The sequence below is a fragment of the Acomys russatus genome, chromosome 7 (assembly GCF_903995435.1).
Source record: "Acomys russatus chromosome 7, mAcoRus1.1, whole genome shotgun sequence".
Classification (NCBI taxonomy): domain Eukaryota; kingdom Metazoa; phylum Chordata; class Mammalia; order Rodentia; family Muridae; genus Acomys; species Acomys russatus.
In genome coordinates, this window is record NC_067143.1 from 5,906,468 (window position 1) to 5,926,942 (window position 20,475).

The following is a 20,475-nucleotide window of genomic DNA, read 5'->3' on the forward strand; positions in this document are numbered from 1 at the left end:
AGGGAAAATGTGCACGCCATCACCAGGATGTCCCACCTGATTGGCCAGGGGTGGGTGTGGCCTTGAAGTAGACAGCCTGGGCTGAGAGTCACTGTCCACTTTGGCTGCAGCATGAGCATGGCCTTGCTCAGGCCAACCTGGGCATACTGGGTCCTTCTGGGTTTGGCATCCAATAGGCTGTCACTTTCTCTGCCATCCTGTGGAGTCCCAATGGTCCCTGAATCTCTGGCATCTCCAGCCACTGCAAGCTGGTTCCAACGGGGCTGTCAAGAGTCCTGCCTCAGGCCAGGCCTGACTCCTGGGCTAGCCTGTAAAACAGACCTTTCTGGGCCAGTAGCTGGGCTGGACTGCCACTCTCTGCCACCTGCCCCTCGTCCATGACAAGGACCCTGCAAGGAATACACGGGGCAGTTCCTGTGACAGTAGCTGAGAGCCCAGCTCCGCTTCGCACTCACTCCCCAGACGTGTGACTTTCCAAGCCGCTTCCAGACCATCCCCGCTTCCCGGATCCACAGGTCCCGGGGCGAATGCCTTTCCCTGGGGGGCTTGGTCATGGGCCCCCTGCACAGTGGGCACTTCCGGGTCTACCCCAGGACACTTGCGGATGGACACCTGCGTGCGTTCCCGTGCCTCCTTGACCCTGCGCGGCACTGTCAGGAGGGACATTTTACCTGGTGCAATCCATCACAGATCGCAGGCGGTGGGCGATGCACAGTACTGTGCACTGCCTAAACCAGAGCTCGAGGGCTGCCTGCATCTGCGTTTCTGTGCCTGGGTCCACGGAGGCGGTTGCCTCGTCCAGGATGAGGATCTGGGTTTTCCGGAGAAGAGCACGGGCCAGGCACAGGAGCTGCTTCTGACCCACGCTGTGAACAAACTGTGTGGTTAGGCTAAGAAGGCGTCCCGGGTTAGTACAACAAGCCTCTCTACAAGCAGGCCCTGGGGACAGCTGCTGATGGGACCTGTGTGTGTTGTCTTCTCCACCCCCCGCCCCCCCCCATAAGGGTCCAAGTCATCAGGGGTGGAGAAATTCCATTTCTGCAGCCTTAATTTAGGTTGACAGCGGACAAGACACGAACACCTTCCGTGCCTTGGTTTCTCCACCTGCTTTCTTTGCTCTCTGCAGGCGCATGCATGCCTGCTTGTGTGCGACGTGCGTGCACACATGTGTTTGTGGAGGCCAGCAGGTGTCTTCCGCAATCCCTCTCCGCTTTAGTGACAGAAGCAGAGACTCCCCCTAAACCAGAGTGGGCTGACTCAGCTAGCCTGCCTAACTAGCTTGTTTGAGGCCTCTTCCCATCTCTGCCTCCTGAGCACCAAGATTATAGACAGCTGCTAAAGCCCACCTGGCATCTACATGGGTGCAGGGGATCCGAACCCTGGTCTTCACACTTGCTCAGCACGAACTGGGCCCACTGAGCACTACCCTCCAGCCCCCATCATAACATGCTACGTGCTTTCGCCAGCCACAGAAGGTGGCTATTGTTCCCCCTCCTTTTTTTTTTTTTTTTTTTTTTTTTGTTCTATTTGTTTGAAACAAGGTCTCAGGATATAGGCCTGGCTGGCCTGGAGCTCACTATGTTGAGCAGGCCTTGCACTCACAGAGATCTGCCTGCTTCTGCCTCCTGAGTTGTGGGATGAAAGGCATGGAATACAGTCTTACTTGGTTTTGGTTTTTTTTGAGACAGTGTCTCACCACATAGCCCAGGCTGGTCTCTGTCACCACCCCCTCCAGTGGAATTTGTGTGACAAGTACTACACAGGCCTGAGACTAAGACCCCCCTTTTTAGGCTAAGACCCCCCAAGAGGGCAGTCTCCTGGACTGGGGTCGATGTTCCCTCCAGCAGAGAAACTGCAGCTTCAAAACTCTCTTTGCGGGGAACTATTTTCTGTTTCTCTTTAAATTCTAACTGCCTTTCACTCCGGGACTGCAGCCAGGGACTGTCTGGGGCCGAAGTAGTTCTGCTTCGCGTCCACTTATTAAGAGAGACATGACTAGAGATTAATCATTAGTAAGTTACACTATGGCCTACAAAGAAATGGAGTGTTTCAAAAGACTCCAGGTAGAAGGAACTAGAAGAATGGAGAAACGTCCTGGCACACAGGTGCTGGGCACAAGTTTCATTAGGGAGAGGACATTGGCCCTGGACAAAAAGAAAGCACATACATATTGATGTCAAGCCAGTAACTTAGGAGAAATGACGTCTTTCTGCTATGTACTTTGTATCGTTTCATTCAAAGCTGTAATTCAAAAAATGACAATAACTTTGCATTCTGTATCTGTACTGTGTATGCTTGGTTGCTCACTGACTCCCGTGAGACTGCTCTGTGGAAACTGTAACCACCACAAACCCCCCTTCCCCGCCCCGCCCACCACCCCCACCCCCCTTCCAGAAGAAGAAATGTATATAATGCTAGACTGCTTGGCTGCAAAATACACTCAGATGCGGACTTGATCTTGAGTTTTGTGTCTTATCTCTGTTCACCGACGCTCCAAGAACTCCCGATCCCAAGGACCTACCCCCGACTGAGCTTGTGGCCCGTGGCAGGTCTCAAACTTGAAATCCTCCCTTCTCAGCGTCTTGAGTCCTGGGATCGCAATTCCACAGCATCCCTGTCCCCCCCTCTCCCGCTCCCCTTCCCCCTGCTAGCTGCCCTGCATTGAAAAAACTAGTATGATGTAAGTCCCCAGCCCCTGTTTATGTTACATGCATCTCATCCTTAAAATATTTTAGCAAATGGCATTACTAGAGAGATGGTTCAATGAGGAAAACACCCGCAGTACAGACCCCGAACATCTACATAAAAGCTGGCCACAAAGACAGGTATCTGTAACCCCAGCTCTGGGAGGGCAGAGTCAGGAAGATCCCTGGGAACCCATTGGCCCCCTGGCCTACGAGAACCAATCAGCACCAGGCTTAGTGAGAGAGACCCTGTCTCAAAGAATAAGGTGGAGAGCGACAGACGAAGTCACCTAAGGTTGACCTTTGACCGCTACACACACACACACACACACACACACACACACACACACACACACACACACACACACACTATCATTTAGCCACAACAAATCTGAGATCAGTGTCCAATATCAACCATAGTATTTTTGTAGCAAAATTAATACTGCGTGGGCTAAAGAATCTAGGCTGGGTTTAGCCATGGGAAAAGAAACACAGCACAGAGATCCTGTGGCTTGGGACTGCAGGAAAGGATTGGGGACTGTGTTACTAGAAAGGGTGATGGGGGTCCCCTGAAGTCCACTCAGAGTCCAGACTGCTCCCTGCCCTTGTCCCCTTCCTTCTGGTCCTGCCACTGGTGTGTGGCCTTACCTCAGGTCATCTCCCTGGCCGGCACACTCATACTGCAGCTGGCCAGGCAGGCTGGCCACGAAGGCCTTGAGCTGCACGGTTTCCAGCGCCGCCCAGATGCCTTCGTCTGTGTGCTCCCGAAGCAGGTCCAGGTTCATGCGCAGAGAGCCTGGGAACAGGACAGGGTCCTGGCCGGAGGGATGCTGGGTCAGGACAGGGCCATGCCGCAGCTCCCTCCTCCATCACCTCTGTCCCACGGTCCTGGGCCTCACCTGAGGGATGATGGTGATTCGGGACCGCAGTGTGTGCAACCCCACATTGGTGATGGGGACCCCGTCGATCCAGATACCACCCTCAGCAGCCTCCTGAAGCCGCAGCAAGCCCCAAGCCAGGGAGGACTTCCCGGCCCCTGTCCTGCCCACGATGCCCACCTGCCAGGTGACAGAAGAGTGAGGCCCACACCGAGCAGGCCTGCCCCAGCCCTGAGATCATGGAAACTATTTGAAAGATTCTTTTCCCCCTGCACAAGACTTTTGTCTCCTCAACACAACTGCACATTGTTGCACCCCACCAGGGCACTTTCTAATGTCTCCCGGCATTTCTGCCCCTTGCCTTTAGGTCCTGGCCGCCTCCATCACTCCTCATCCTTCTGGGAAAGCCCTCCCATTTCCCAGCATCCTCCTCTGCATCATGTCCTACCTGTGCCTTCTCCTTCCAGCCCCTCCTCTTCTATGCATCAATCGGTCCATCCATCGGTTCTCTCACTCACTCCCAGTCTTTCTCTCTAGTCATCCCGCCACCCCCATCACCCCCACCCCCCACCATGGGTCTCACTCTTTCCTACACTGTATCCTCTGTCATCTGTCCCTTACCCTTCCTTTCATGTAGTCCAACATGCCCCTCACCCAGGGACATCAAGGTAGACACAGGAAGCTCCCCCATCCCCCCCCTTCCCCCCCACCCCCTCCCCTCAAGGCAGATCAAGGCGCGTGAGACGGAAGCTAAGATATGTAGGCAGGGCCTCAGACTTGGAGCCTGGCGCCCACAAGGATGTAGTGGGAGGCTATCCACCTTCTCTCCTGCGTGGATCTTCAGGGACACGCCCTTCACAGCCAGTGGGAGCTCTGGTCGGTGTCTGAGCCCAAAGTCCCGGAATTCAATCTGTCCCCTGTGAGGCCAGAGAGGCCAGGCTGCACAGGTGGGCAGCCTCCAGGGAGCCTGGGTCAGGGAGCAGGTTGGGCACAGGTCAGAGGAGCTGTGTGTCCCATCTGTGCCCCTCCTCACCCTGAAGCTCTTCGCAGGTGGCCTGCCTCTCAGAGTCTAAGCTTCCCACATTGCACACTACATCTTTAACCCAGACTAGGCTCTAACTCATTACGTAGCCCAGGCTGGCCACCAAATCACTATTTATTCCAGCTATACTCCACTCTATGTACTCAGAATAGCCTCTAACTTGTTATGCAGCCCAGGTGAGACTCCTGCTTGCTTTATAAAGCCAAGACTGGTTTCTAACTTACTATGTAGTCCAGGCTAGGCCCTAACTTGCTATGTAGCCCAGGCTAGCTTCAAAGTTTCTACCCAGCATAACTTTGCACTCTGTAGCTCAAACCAGCCTCAGACTCACTACATGAGCCACGCTGTCTCCAACCTAGTAGCAGCTTTCCTGCCTCAACTTCAAGTGCTGGAGTTTAGTTGTGAGCTGCTGCACCCAACTTGATGCCACGCCACTTACCTTGGTACTCTGTTCCTGCCATACTCCTGAAGTGTCATGTGCCACTGGTCTGTTTGGGCACGCTGCAGCTGTGAAGCTGTCCTGTCCCTGCCTTGCTGCTAGGGTAAGATGCCAGTCTAGCTGCATTGTTCTTTGCCTGGACAGTCCTGCCCTGTCCTGTGCCCTACTGCGTGGCTGGAGCATGGCTATCACTTTAAAGTCGTCACTATGATGAGGGAATGCCCCTCCTGCTGCTACAGTGACATGGTTACTATTGCTTGGCACTTAGATGAGTGACCCGTCCTGGTCTAGCTGGAAAGCAGGGTGTTAAACTCTTTGCTCTCTCTGCCACCCTGGCTGTGACTCCAGCCCACAGCGATGTGGTCTTGTGGGGAAGGATGGGGGCAGGCATCACCCTGGACCCAGTGTCCCTCCTTCCATCCCCCCACATCACCTCTTTAGGGATGTGAGCATAGTCCTGCACACGCTCCACGGCCACCATACTGTTCTCCAGATCCGTCCAGCTGCGGACCACCCACTGCAGAGTCTGTGTCACCTGTTTGAGAAGACACCTCAGCTGGGCTCCCAACCCAAATGCCAGGGTGGGCAAAGAGGGACTGTAGGGACAGGGCGGTAACAAATCCACTGGCCCCCAACAGCCAGGCAGGACCAGAGAGGATGCCTGGCCCTCCCAGGACACCCAGCAAGACCTGGGTCTGTGGGTTCTGTTCAGGTAACTTCTAAGGGGCTAAGTCTTCCCAGATTTCCATCCTACCCTGAGCCTCTGAGTGCCTTGCCATGACCTACGAACAGCTCCATGCCTGGCCCTGCCTCCTTTCTCCTAACTCTTTTTGGCTGTGCCTGCCTGACACAGCAGGGACAGCCACCAATGGGCTCCACGGCCCTTCCTGCTGCTGCTGGCTCTGCCCAGAGCACTGACCTCCACAGGAGACTTGATAAGCAATGGATGGAGCTCTTAGAGCAATGCTGTCTTCATCTAATGCCGCCTATGTAGATGAGTGAGTGAGCAAGTGTGTGTGTGTATGTGTGTGTGTGTATGTGAGAGAGAGAGAGAATAAGAGTGTGTGTAAGAGAGAGAAGAGTGCGCGCGTGTGTGTAAGAGTGTGTATATGTGAGAGAGGAGAGTGTGTGAAAGAGAGAGCATAGAGAATGTGTGTATATGTGTAAGAGAGAAAGTGTATAAAAGAGAGTGTGTATGTGCACACGCACAAATATTGTGATCCAACACTGCCTATTATCAAAAGCTAACAGCAAACACTACTGGAAACCTGTTCTCGACACTTCACCTGTCTCAGCTAACCTATGGGATGTCCAAAGTGGCACAGTGCTGGCTCATTATTTGGATGGGCACCCAGAGGGCCTTGAGCTACTTGCTTGAGGTCACACAAGGTTCCCTGAGAACTGTACTTCCCTAGTTTTGGGTAGTGGAGACTCAGGAGTCCTTGGGAACATTCCAGCAGGGGTCCGCCTGCCTCTGATCTGACCCACCTCCAGCCAGAGGTGAGGTGCTGGAGTACCTGGAGGGCAGCAGAGACTGAGAAGCCCACGAGGCCAGCACTCAGGTGAACTCTGCTCAGCACGGCACATGTGGCAGCCACGAACACCAGGCTGTTCCCCAGGAGCTCCAGGTTGGCAGCCAACCATCTGGCAAGGGAAGCAGGGCTCAGCAGGACCCCCAGGACCACTTCCATGGGTGTTGGGGGGACTGGTCATAGTAAGTGTTCAGTACCCACTGGGGCTGTGCAGTGGGTGTAGGGACTGGTTATGGTAAGCGCCATATCCTTTAATGCCATCAACTATTGTCATCGTTAGGAGGCCTGGGCTCTGTGGGGACAAGGGCCGTGTCTTCTCATTCCTGGCTCTAGCTCCAGTCCATAGTTCAGCATAAAGCATGTGCTCAACCAACACCTTCTCAACGGACAGGTTTAGGGTGCCCGTCCCACTGAGTCCTGCCCTACCGTCCATCCATTCGCTCGTTCACTCATTTACCAGATAGTGAGCGTGTATTACGGGCCGGGCACGTTCAGGGAGCTCAGGACCCAGAATGAGTAAACTCCTAGCGTGTCGCAAACATGTGACGTCTACTCCTTTTGCTGCGAGTGGAAAGGCACTGTTCCCATTTGACAGTTCTAGAAGGGCTTGCTCCGTGCCAGGCACACGATGAGCGTGCTACCTCAACTCCCCACAATGACTAATCCTTAAGGCCACCATGAGTGTGACAACAGTTGAATAAATGAGGGTCAGGGTCACCTTGAAAATGGCAGAGAGGGGAGCAGAGCGGGGAGCCGAACCCACCTCTTGCTCTTGCTTAGTCCATAAAAGGTGAATGAGGATGCCTGACATCGGCTCCCTTGTCTCCAAGGAAACAAGAGGTTGGTATGGCTATCTGGCAACCACACTTCTTTCTGTACCTTTAACCCTCAGGATGTTGGGGAGGACTCTGGCTGTTCAGTGTGTTCAGATGTTCTCAGTGGGACCCAGCCTCGGATTGTCCCAGCTTGTGTGACTGTGGTCAGGCCACACCCTAACCATGCAGCACAACTGAAGGGGGGGTTAGGGGGGGCACGAGGTAGGGATGAGTTTCCCGGCCTACTCTGATCCAGGCTCTTCCTACCTGTCAGCCACCAGTCGCGGGAAATTCACTCTCTGGTTCTCATCCATGAGGGCGTCATGCTGAGCCGTGAAGGGTCCCTGGGCCCGGAAGGCCCTGACCACCATACTGCCCTGGAAGGTCTCAGCCATATGGGAACACACAGAGGAGTAGCTGGCCGACTCCAGGCGTCTCAGCTGGCAAGAGGTGGCCACATAGAGGCTCTGTGGTGGGGGAGAGAGGGGGAGGGACAGAGTCACAGAGGGGAAGCTCTCAGAAAGCAAGGTGCAGCAGGTGACCTCTGCTGAGCCTGCTTGGGCCCCTTGCTTGTCTTCTCGGGAGCAGGAGGACCCGCTGGCTGATGAATGTGGCAGTTGGACCCAGTTCAAAACCATCTCTACCTGACTCCGAAGCCTCTGCCCCACGTCAGGTGGACTGACAGCTGGGGCAGCTGGGGCCTACAGCAGTCATGATTGCTAACAAGAGAGTTGGGAAGGGGGGTACTGTCATTCATAACCCACCTCCCTCCAATGCCCACTCCCCCACAACACAGATGGTCACAAGGCCCAGCCTTGCTGATCAGAGTATTGGCCCTATGATTGGTTTGGGGCAAGCATGTGACCCACCATCATAGGCCAATCAGAATCTTTCCTGGGTTGGATCAATGAAAGCCTTTTTTGGTGTTGGGGAGGCTGGAATGGGACAGAACAGAGAGAGGCTGAGGGTCAGGACAAATTGGCCCCTGGAAAAAGCTCATACAAACTGAGGCCTGGCTGGGCTAGCCTGAGCGTCTCAAAGAGCAGCAGACAGAGTGCTCCACGCAGCCCCAGACTGCCAGGCAGCAGAGCCTCCTAAAACACTCCTGGCTCAGATGCTGATCCTCAGATTAGGCCAAGTTCAGAGGGCCTCTGGCCCTGGCAAAGGAAAACCGACGCCATAAGACAATACAATCCTGCCGGTGCAGGTTAGTTAGTGCCTTGCAGTGTGCAACGGGAGGAGGGGAGCAGTAGGGCCTAAAGTTGGACATGAAAACTTCTAGGGAGGGACTGAGAGACAGAGACTTGTATAGGGTCTCCAGGGTACTGTGTCTACTTTTGGGGGTCAGGGGTAGGGCTTCTACCCTCTCCCACCGAGCCTTGCCCAGAGAGGCGAGAGACTGACAGACGTAACATCAGTTAGCCCTAGGCTCTGACCTCGCCATACCTGAAACCCAGCGTAGAGGAACATAAGCGGCAGGATGGCCACAATGGCCAAGGGCGTGGCCATCGTCACCGCCAGGCCGACCTCCAGGAGCCCAAAGACGTAGGTCAGCAGGGACCTCAGCTTGTCAGGGATGTCCACATCCACCGTGTCTGTCTCCTTGGAGAAGCGGTTCAGCAGTCTCCCGACTGGCGTGCGCTCAAAGAAGCCGATGGGAGAGCGAGCTACGTCCCACAGGAGGCTCCGGAAAAGCAGGCCTGAGGCTCGGGAGCCACCCAGGAACACTGCAGCCGTGGAGGCAAACAACCCGATGGCTGAGGAAGGGGAGTTGGAGTGAAAGCCGCTGTTGGGCTGGGGCAAGCCTCCCTGCACCCCATCATATGATGTGATACACCCCACTGCTGAAGGGCTAAGGAATGTCTCCCTAAACTCATGCCCACCCCAACCTCCAAATGCAACCTGTATTTAGAAATAATAGTCTAGATTTAGGGCGGGGCCTACATGTGTGCTTGGTATCCTTCCAAGAACTGGATTCAGGCAGGAGGCAGATGTGCAGACACGGAGAGAGACGGGAGGGGTTGGCCACAGCAAAGGGAATAAGAGGTGCTGAAGCTGGGAAACAGGTTGCAAATCATGGGCCCACAGTACTGTGTAGAGAGTCGCATGACTCAGCTAGCCAGTCAGAGCACACCATCCATGGACCTTACTATGATTGGTTTGTGATGGTCACCTGACTCACAAAGGGGCCAATCAGAACCTTCCCTGTTAGCCGAAGGCTGAGCTGGAGCAAAGAACCGTGTGTTGGGCACACTGGGGTGGCCTGCTAAGCAGGGTGCCCCTGAACTTTCTGCACCTGTTGTCAAGGTCTCCCCAGATCTCCAGGAACCAGCTCCGCTGGTGGCTGGATTTAAGATGGTCCACTTAAGTATTGTGGGAGAATACATTTCTGTAATCCTAGAGGCTGACCAGTCCACAGATCTTTTGAGGCAGGAGCTCATGTAGCCCAAGTTGGCCTTGAACGTGTGATGTAGCAGAGGACAACTTTGAACACCCCATCCCCAAGCCTCCACCTCTGGAATGCTGAGACTTCAGGGGTATGCCACTACCCCAGGCTAGCCCTAGGTTGCCAACATGGAGCTGTGTGCCACCCAAACGGGAGCTGAAGTTTATCCCAGCTTGGCTGACTGACAGTTCATGGTCGGTCCGGATTAAGTGACCCACCCGCATTCAAGCAGCTTCTCCCAGCTGTGGCGGACAAGTGTGCAGTGAGAATTTGGGAATTTTGGCTTCTTCAGAAAAGGCAGAAACACTGTAAGAACGTGTTTTCCTTTTCACCCCAGGCGTGGGGTTATGCGGCTGCTTCCCCGCGGCTGACGACTATGATTTGGCTCGTGCTCTAGCAGGGGCGTGGTCTTGCCAGCTCTAGATAAATTTCTGCGATTGTGCGACCCTCGGAATTCTGTGGACTGGTCAGAGAGTCTATAAATGCTCGGGCCCCGAGGGGGATGGGCTGTTGGTTGGTTGCTGTTGGTTGTGGTTTGTTAGGTAGTCATGCTCAAAGAAGAAACAGGAAGCAGCAGCAGATGCAGAAGCAAATAATCAGATATCCTGCCTCGAGGAAGTCAGTGCTCCTAATCAACGCCCCTTTCCTCTCTATTCTTTTTTTCTCTCCTATCTAGTATTAGGGGGTTGAAAAGGAAGAAGGAAAGAGGTAGAAAAGGGTAGCAAAAAGAAGAGTCCACAAAGTAGCTAAGGTTGGCTACACAGGTCTACAAACTGTAAGAGTCCCTAAAGTCCTACTTCACGGGGGAGACAGACCGCCCCCCCACGGCCTCTCACTAATGTGCCTACAGTGCTAGCAAATCTCCCTGAAGCTGGTTTTTGCTCGCAGTGCTGGGGACTGAACCCAGGGCCTTACACATGCAAGCTAAGCATCCACACAAAGTTACACCCTCAGATATCCCTCCCCCCCCCCCCCCCCGCCTTTTGTTTTTACTTTAAAAATTGTTTTATTTGCCGGGTGTGGTGGCGCACGCCTTTAATCCCAGCACCCGGGAGGCAGAGGCAGGTGGATCGCTGAGTTCGAGGGCAGCCTGGTCTACAAAGTGAGTCCAAAGCAGCCAGAGCTGTTACACAGAGAGACCCTGTGTCAGAAACCAAAACACAAAAACAAAAACGCATTATTATTTGTGTGTGTGTGTGTGTGTGTGTGTGTCCCCATGAAATAACATGTATGTAGAAGTCAGAAGACAGCCTGTGGGAGTCTGGTCTCTCCTTCTACCACATGGCTCCCAAGAGTTGAACTCAAGTCAACAGGTTTGGTGGCTGGTCCTTTACACTGAGCTATCTCCCCAGTGCCCATTTTACTTACTTTGTGATGGTAACTCACCATGTTACCTGGGCAGTCCTTGAGCCCAAAATAGTCTTAAACTTGTACCCATCCTATCTTCAGCCTCCTGAGTAGCTGGAGTTACAGGAGCGTGCCATTATTTCTGGCTAACTCAAACAGCTAACTTTTGTGAAGGGGCCAAACCTCACACGTTCAGGAGCATTTTCTTTTCACTGTGGCCATGTTTGAGATGTAGGGGAATCAGGGGCTAAGGACGGTGGGGAGACTGGAGTAGGGAAGATGAGGCTGTAAACATGGACGCCGTAAGTGGTCCATGTAGGGTCACTTACTCAGTAGCCTGAGCGTGAAGGTTGTCAGGGCATATACATGAACCACTTCCCATAAGGTCACAGGATTGGCTTAGTCAATATCCCTGGTGCGGGGCTGGAGAGACGGCTCAGGGGTTAAGAGCACCGGCTGCTCTTCCAGAGGTCCTGAGTTCAATTCCCAGCAACCACATGGTGGCTCACAACCATCTGTAATGAGATCTGGTGCCCTCTTGTGGATTGCAGGCAGAATACTGTATACATAATAAATAAATAAGTCTTTAAAAAAAATTCCTTGTTGCAATATGGCAATATCACTTTGCAGCCTGGTGTCCCTGGCAGAAGGCACGTGGGAGCTGTTACACCTTGTCTTACGGCAGAGGTGAACCTGCAATCACTTTAGGAATAATAATAATAATAATAGTAACTTATTATTATTGTTATTAAAAAATAGAAGAAGTTGAGTGTGCTAGTGCACATCTGTAATCCCAGCATGTGGGGATCAAAGCAGCGGGATCTCGAGTTTGAGGTCAGCCTGGACTAGGAGGAAAACTGCCTCTATTTGGAATAATAGATTAAGTGGGGCTGGGAGAAGGCTCAACAGGAAAAAGACTTGCTGCCAAGGCTTGGCGGCCTGAGCACATCAACCCTGGGATAGCATGGTGGACAGAGAAAACCCACTCTGGCAGATGCGATCATAAATGTGCTGTGGTGTCCATGTGTTCATGCATGCACTGAAAATAAGTAAATACTTTTTAAAAGTAAAAAAAGAAAAGAAAAAGAAAAAGGAGGACATGGGGGCAGTGGAAGAGGCAGAGTGTGTGTTGGGAAGGGTGTGTGGCCTCGGCTGAGGTAAGATGAATGTGGCTGCGTCTGGAGGTTTGGGGTGGGAGACTGAGGCACCATCTTATTACAGAGGCACTGTTGCCAGGCCCCGCCTCCTTCCAGCCCCAGCTTAAGGACACAGTGATGGTTGATCCTAGGATGTTCTGGGCAGACATTCAAGGACAGAAGGATGTAAGGGTGGGAGGCGAGGCTTGAGCAATGCTCGCTGATATGGGGTACCTTGGAGGCAGCCAAGGAGCCCAAAGACCCAGCCGCGCAAGGCTGTGTGTGTCTGCCGCCCATCCACGACTGGGTCGTCGGCCCAGAGGCTCAGCCAGTAGCCCTGGGAGAAGGACGCCACTTGCTGGCAGAGGAAGAGGAACAGGGTGTAGGTGCAGAGCGGTGTGCCCACCGCCTGCAGGTAGCTCAGGTATGTGGTGGCCTTCACCTATAAGACACATAAAGGGTGGGTGGCAGAGAAGGGGATGGGGGAGGGGAGGGTGAGTTGGGTGTGGGTCAGGTCAAATTCCCAAAAGCAACATTAGCAAAGCTACTGGGCACATCATCTCCCCCTACAGGCCCCTGCCTCAGGACCCTTCTGTAGAGAGTCATGTAGGTCATGACAAGCCATGATCTGGGTGACTGAAGGAGCGAGGGGGTGCACACATAGGTTAAGGACAAGATGGACTGTGGGACAAAGGGAGGCGGTGTGGAAGAAGAGGAACAGGAGCATAGATTTCAGATTTGGGCTTCCCTAGACTTGAGATTTGGTCACAGAGACAAGCACTGACCCTCGCATACCCTGGCTCCTTCATCTTTAAAATGAGGCTATTACAGCCTAGCTTTCTTGAGGGACCAGGGTGACATGGGAGATTGTGAGGACTAAGAAGCAGGAAGGTTACAGTCCCGTTTGTCCCCGTGGGTGCTTGAGAAAGGTGAGCGCCCTCTCCAGTGTGTTAGACCTGAGGCAGGAGCACTGATGGTTACCCGGCCATACTGCACGCTGCTGTCCTCTTCTTCTGTCAATCCTGGCCGCTCAGGGTCATCCAGGGAAGGCTCGCTCTGTGCCTCTGGAGTGGTGCTGTCCCTCACAGGTGCTGACTCCATGGGCCTGGGCCTGTCATTTAGAGGAAAATGAGGGGCTGTTAGTGTCCCTGCCCATGTGAGCCTGTGAGCTCCTTCCGGTGGTAGTCAGTGTGCTCCGCAGCATTCTTTCTAGCTCTTCATTCATTCGCTCAGGAAGGAGGGAGGGGCTACGCATTCATGGATCCATGGGTGGATGGATAGGGATAGATGCGTGGATATTGGGTAGAAAGGATGGATGGATGGATGGGAAGAAGGGAGGACAGATGCAAGGGTGGATGCATGGGTTAGCAGGCGCATGAATGGATACATGCGTGGGTGTGTGGGTGCGTGGGTGGGTGGGTGCACCATACTTCCTCCTACGTGGTACCCAGCTCTAGTGATAAGAGTCAGACAAGCCTGTCCCCTGGTGCCATTTCACCAAATGAAGACAGTTGTCCAGATATGGAACTCTGTCTTCCAAAGTCTCACTTTGGCCTAAACTCTGTTCCGGTTGTTTTGCTCCTGCTGTTGGCCCTGAGACTCATCAGTGCAGCCTGTCTGAATGTCAGGTTTTCTCATCTTTGATGCTGAAGGCATTTGTATTCCTGCCATCTGTGGAGGTGTGGACTGCTTTAGCTGTTCTGTGCCTCTGTTTCCCGAGATGCAAAATGGGTATATCTATTATTACCTCTTTATTATTTTCTTATCATTTATCAATCATTTATTTCATGGGTCATCTAGCCACACAGGGTTTCTCTGTTTACGCCATGGCTGTCCTGGACTTGTTTTGTAGACCAGGCTGGCCTCGAACTCACAGCAATCCACCTGCCTCTGCCTCCCAAGTGTTAGAATTAAAGGGGTGTATCACCATGCCCAGCCTCCCATCCTTTTTTTCTATCCATCCATCTGTGCCTCTTTCCTTCCCCCCACCATCCATCCCAGCATCCTACCATCTGTCCACTCTTCCCATGTCTCTAACCATCCATCCATGCCTCTTTTCATCTTTCCTCCCATACATTCCTTCCTCCACCCATCATCTGCTCTCCTGTCCTTCCTTTATCTACCCATCCATACCCTGTCGGTTCATGCATGAACATTTCCCTCCCCCTCCCTCCCCATCACAATCCATACTTTCACCCACTCCCACATCTAGCCGACCGTCCTCGGGTCCGTGTGCATCGCCCTGCCACTCAGGGTGGCCAGCTGGCATGATGTCAGAGGATCTGTCCCCCTTCTTCAGTGTCCTCGAGGCCCAAAGACCCTCAGCTTCCCTGGCATGCTGTCCCTCCTGCTGGTACAGAAGCCCACACTGCCTGGTACCCAGTGGCCTGTTGTTAAAGTCCAGGTCCACAGTGAATCCACATGTGCCATGGATGCAGAAGACCAGTAGGGAGGGGGGCAGTGAACTCCCCTCTTGGTGCCCCCTACCTGTGTGCTTTAGCCCGACTCCAGCCCAGCCTGCCTGGCAGATGGGAATGGTGCAGTCAAGCAGCCATTTCCCGCCATGCTGAGGAGCTTTCGTGGAGCCAGCCTGGCCTGCTGTAATGACTGGCACTGGCCCCCTCAAAGGTGCTTGTCTTAGAACTTATCATCGTCAGTTGACTGATGGATCATTTGAGGTGAATAATTCATATCCACCACTGAGCCCAACGGGGTATTGGGCAGGCACTCCATATATGTGAGTTTGGCTGTCCCCTCTCTGCCCGAGGCACAGTAGCCACAAGCAGATCTTGTTTTGGCCTCAGCCTGGCCCTCCCTTGCTCAACACTGGTGAACCCACCTCTCTGGTCTGTGCTTGGGCCTCCCACCTCCAGGAAAGCCTCCAACGTCATCACTGGTGGCCTCAGCATGTGTTCCTGCAAGGGTCGAGGATGTCAGTGAAGCCACACCACTGCTCTATGAGAAAACATTTCCTTGCGTGGTTCCTGCTGTTGCTGTAGCAACCTTTCTCTGCTCTCAACCCATCCCCTGGGGTCATTCAGGGTCATCATTCATCCTCATTCATTCAATTCATTCATTCATTCATTCAGAAAATGCTGAGCACATGCTATGGAGTTGGAAATTTTCAATGACTGTTGTACAAGGTCAAGTTGCCTCTGCTTCCCCAACACACTTGCTCAGACAGTGCACTGTGACTAGAATGTTCTTTTCTAGCTAACTCACATAAACCCTCAGCCGCCAGATCCCCCAGGAATAATTTCCTATCTGATGTTTCCCAGGTTGGGCCAGAAATCTAAGTAGAAATACAATAGCTTCGCCCCACACCTGTGAACAAGAAGTAACTGCTGTTACAAACCATTTAAGTATGGGTGATGTTTGTTATGCAGCACTGTCACCGCAAAAGCTGTCCAATACAAATGGGCAAGTTCTGTGCTCAAGGTCCCACCTTTCAGCTCACTGACAATGGCACTGTGAATCAACAGTTAGGTGCTGTGGTGATTTGAATGGAAACGGCTCCCAGAGACTCATGCATTTGAACTGTTTGGGAAGGGTTAGGAGGTGTGGCCTTGTTAGAGGAGGTGGCAGCAGGCTTTGAGAATCTTCAAAGCCCAAGTCACTCCTAGTCTCTCTCTGTGACTTGTGATTTGTGTCTCAGGCTGTGAGCTCTCAGCTCCCATGCCTGCCGCCGCCGCCATGCTCTCTCCCATGATGGTCATGGACATTAGCCCTTTGAACCGGAAGCCCACATACGCTTCTTCTCAAAGTTGCCTTGGTCATGGTGTCTTACTACAGCAATAGAAAAGTAACTAAAACAGGCGTTTGCTTTTTCTTTTTTGTATGTGTGTGTGTGCGTGTGTATGTATGTGTGTATGCATGTGTGTTTGTGTATGCATACACACAGAGGCTGAGTGTCGTCCTAGGGATGTCGTCTACCTTGTCTTGTGAGACAGGGTCTCCCACTGGCCTAGAACTCGCTAGTGAGGCTGTGCTGACCTGGCAGGAAGTCCCACGGAGCCTCCTGTCTCAGTCTCCGCAAAGCTGGGATCACATGTGTGTGCCGCCATGCCCAGCGTTTTACATGGGCGCAGGGGACTGAACTCCGGTCCCTCTGCTTGCAAGGGCCTTTGCCGACTCAGCTGGCTTCCCAGCTCCCCTGCCATTTAGGGCCAGTGTTGAGCAGAGCTTTCTGGAAAAGGCGGAGCCCAAAACCAGAGCTTGCTGTCATTAAAGCAAGAGCTGAGGGCATGGGGACATGGAGGAAGGCAACGGCCTACCAATCCAAAACTGTGTTCTCTGGTACCTAGTGGTTCAGCTCCTTGGCCCGGCACTGTTTCCAACAAGCCACATATGTAACCTTGGGCCAGTTTATTAACTTGCGAGCCTCAGTGTTATCATCTGTGAAGTGGAGACCATTAGGCACCATGGTGACTCAGTGAGCCAAGTGAAGCAAGTCTCAGCTGGTATTTCTCCCTGTATGTATGCTCATGGGCGATGTTACTTCTGGAAACTTGGTGTTTACCCTCTGGAACCTTAGAGGGGCCTCAGGAGCAAATGCTCCCTGAAGTGTCTTCGTAGCATCCTTGAGCATAGATACTGGATGGGACACCCTGAATTGCATTCTGGGACCACAGGCATAGGCCTCATCTGTACAAGGGCAATCGTGGCAGGCTCTCCCTCAGAGGCCTCTTGTGAGGATCGAAGGAAATAATGTACAATTAAGACTGAAGAAATGGCTTAGTTGGGAAAGCTCCACCCCCAGAACCCACATAAAAAGCCAGCCATGGCGGTGCGTGCCTGTGACCGCAGCCCTGGGAAGGTAGGGTCAGAGGGTCCCTGGAGCTCACTGGTCAGTCAATAGAACTAAATACACAAGCTCTAGATCCCAATAAGAGCCCTGGTTCTGTTAGCAAGGTGGACAGCTGCTGAGAATGACAGTTGTGAGTCACCTCTGGCCCCCAACCGGAATGCACTCTGGCACACACATGCGCACCTGCACATAGAGACACACAAGGTGAGCCTCAGACAGTGTCCTTGGCTCCTTGTCGAGGAGGAGTGGTCTGACTGCAGGGCAGCAGTTGCAGCTGGGCCCTCAGGATGGGTGTGGTTAAGGCACTGGGCCCTAGCAGCCTTCTCCCAGTGACCAGCGATACGCAGCCCTCACCTCCTCCTCCTCCACCTGCAGGCTGCCTGGCCTCATCCAGAAGATCCACCAGGGCTCCGTTCCTGTCCAGAAGGTCCTGGTAGGAACCCATCTCGGCGATGGTCCCATTGGCCAACACCAGGATCCGGTCAGCCTGGGGCAGGACGTGCAGCGTGTGGGTCACGAGGATCCGAGTCTGGGCGGGGCAAGAGCAGAAGTTACATGTGCTGGAGTGTCCCCAGGTCAGGAAAAGGGGGACACCTCTCCTTGTGCACGTGCCCTTGTTCTGGAGAATTTTGTACCCAAAAAGAATAGTGAGGATGGCTTGGTGTAGTGGCACACGCCTTTAATCCCAACATTCAGGAGGTAGAGGCAGGTGGATCGCTGTGAGTTCGAGGCCAGCCTGGTCTACAAAGCGAGTCCAGGACAGCCAGAGCTACACAGAGAAAATCTGTCTCAAAAACAAAACAAAACAAAAATAGTGGGGCTCTCTGAAATTGAGATGTGGGCCTACGGCGAACTTTTGAGAGCTTCTCCCTCTTAATGGGGTTGTGGGGTGATCTCACCTTACGGTCAAAATACAACAAGTGGATGTACCTTTAAAAATTTTCTTTTGAGACCAGGTTTCATGTAGCCCAGGCTGGCCCTGAACTCATTCAGTAGCCAAGTGTTCTAACTTCCTTTCTGTTGCTGTGACAAACACCATGACCATGGAGGAAAGGGTTATTACACTTCCAGGTCATGGTTCATCACTGAGGGGAGTCAGGACCTGAAGGCAGGCCAACGTGCTACTCCATGTAGCATTTCCTCCAACCAGGGAACTCACTCAGAGCCCAGGAAGTGCAGCAGCCACCATGAGGGTGTGGCTGGCTGGATGTCTGGCTCCCTCACAGGCCCATGCTTAGCTAGCTTCGCTGTACAGCCCAGGACAGCCTGCCCAGGGATAGTGGCATCCACAGTGGGTTGGGCCCACCTACATCACAATTAACAGACATGCCCCTAGGCCAGTCTCATCTAGGAGATTCCTCAGTCCAGGCTTTCCTTTCAGATGACAAGGCTGTGTTAACAGTTAAAGCTAGCCAAGACATCCAGGATGATGTGGATTTCTGATGATCCTTCCTCCACCTCTCAAGTGGTAGAATTACAGGGAGGCAGCATGGCACTGGCACTGGTGTTGGGGGTGGAACTCTCTCTCTGCATGTAATGCTACACTGAGCCACATCCATCCTGGGAACGCATTGCACTTAGCACGCTGAGCTCCAGGGCTCCCCCATGAGGTACTTCTCAGAGCTAGCTTTTCCTCCTCAAGAGCCACAGCAGATGGAGCCACAGTTTATGACCACTGGCTAGCACTATGAGAAAGTATTGCTACCTCAAGAAAAGATAAAAAATCTACATATTATAAGCCGGGCATTGTGGTGCACGCCTTTAATCCCAGCACTCAAGAGGCAGAGGCAGGCGGATTGCTGTGAGTTCGAGGCCAGCCTAGTCTACAAATTGAGTCCAGGACAGCCAGGGCTAACACAGAGAGACTCTGTCTCGAAAAACTAACTAACTAACTAAATAAATAAAAATAATTTTAAAATCTACATATTGTAAAAATTGAATATGTACCACTTTTGGACGATCACACAGTTGAAACGTTATAAATAGTTTAACCACAAGTTCCCTAAGAAATATATAAGTAGCGCTTGCAAGGCAGAAGCAGGCAGATCGATGCGAGTTCGAGGCCACTCTGGTCTACAAGGGAATTCAGGACAGCCAAGGCTACACAGAGAAACCCTGTCTCAAAAAACCAAAAACCAACAACAACAACAAAAAAAAAAAAAAAAAAAAAAAAAAAAAAAAAAAAGAAAAAAAGAAAAAAAGAAAGAAAGAAAGAAAGAAAAGAAATATATAAGTATAAGCCACAGAGATTTGGGGAGCTGTTTGTTATGCAGCAGTGTTACAGGAAGAGCTGATTGATACAAAGAAGAAAATTGGACTGATGAGACAATCCTTCGTTAGGACAGAACATTTAGGACTTCCTCAGCTTGACCCTATGACATGTACTTACCGTACCCTGGAGCAGCCCGTTGGGTCCTATGACCTGCCTGAAGACATGCTGGCTGACGTGGGCATCCAGGGCTGCCAGCGGGTCATCGAGCAGGTACACGGCAGCCTTTCTGTACACAGCCCTAGCCAAACTCAGGCGCTGTTTCTGGCCCCCGGAAAGATTCATGCCCTGGGAACATGAGTGAGACAGGGACTCAGATGCACATCTACTGCTGACATCAGAATGACTGGGTGGCCTGGTGATGGTGGTGCATGCGTTTAATCTCAGCACTCGGGAGGCAGAGGCAGGAGGATCTCTGTGAATCTGAGGCCAGCCTGGTATACAGAGTGAGTTCCAGGTCAGCCAGGGCTGTTATACAGAGAAACCCTGTCTCAAAAAATAAAACAAAAACAATGGAACAGAAAGACATAGACGAGGGACATACCTATTCGTTCAGCCGGGGGTAGCTCAAGGTACCCATGCATGGTCCACACCTGGCTCTAAACATTGAACCAGGACCAAATGTGGCCCACTACTTTTTAAAAAAATATTTTTATTTAATTTTAATTTATGTGAATTGGTGTGACGGTGTCAGATCTTGGAGTTACAGACAGTTGTGAGCTGCCATGTGGGTGCTGGGAATTGAACCAGGGTCCTTTGAAAGAGCAGACAGTGCTCTTAACCACTGAGCAATCTCTCCAGCCCCGCTACTTGTTTTTGTAAATAAAGTTTTATTGGAACTCAGCCATCTATCCACTGACTTATAGTCTATGGCTGCTTTTACACTCAGATGTCAGAGCTGGGTAACTGGGACAGACATCAAATGGCCCTCAAACTTTACAGGAGTTTCTCTGGCCTGTCCTAGAAAATGCGGGCTGACTGCTAGATTATGGAACTGGGGAATCAATGCTGGGGAGAAAACAGAGGCCTTGGCAGATTCTGAGCAACTGTTTCTCCTCTGAGCTACATTTTGTTTGAGAG

General features: G+C 52.5%; 1 protein-coding gene across 1 annotated transcript in view; it reads right to left on the reverse strand.

Annotated features, from left to right (window-relative positions):
- Window positions 1-218: 218 nt before the first annotated feature.
- Abcc6 (ATP binding cassette subfamily C member 6) overlaps window positions 219-20,475 on the reverse strand; it is a 56,253-nt gene continuing 35,996 nt past the window's right edge. Inside the window, exons 18-31 of the mRNA XM_051148593.1 lie at window positions 19,516-19,683; window positions 17,481-17,655; window positions 15,159-15,234; window positions 13,301-13,430; window positions 12,554-12,761; window positions 8,837-9,147; window positions 7,658-7,857; window positions 6,561-6,687; window positions 5,477-5,578; window positions 4,383-4,529; window positions 3,584-3,742; window positions 3,333-3,499; window positions 672-866; window positions 219-389 (exon numbers count right to left, since the gene is read on the reverse strand). Of these exons, the coding sequence (XP_051004550.1) occupies window positions 281-389; window positions 672-866; window positions 3,333-3,499; window positions 3,584-3,742; window positions 4,383-4,529; window positions 5,477-5,578; window positions 6,561-6,687; window positions 7,658-7,857; window positions 8,837-9,147; window positions 12,554-12,761; window positions 13,301-13,430; window positions 15,159-15,234; window positions 17,481-17,655; window positions 19,516-19,683 (2,274 nt within the window). The 3' untranslated portion in view covers window positions 219-280. The remainder of the gene's footprint in view (window positions 390-671; window positions 867-3,332; window positions 3,500-3,583; window positions 3,743-4,382; window positions 4,530-5,476; window positions 5,579-6,560; window positions 6,688-7,657; window positions 7,858-8,836; window positions 9,148-12,553; window positions 12,762-13,300; window positions 13,431-15,158; window positions 15,235-17,480; window positions 17,656-19,515; window positions 19,684-20,475) is intronic.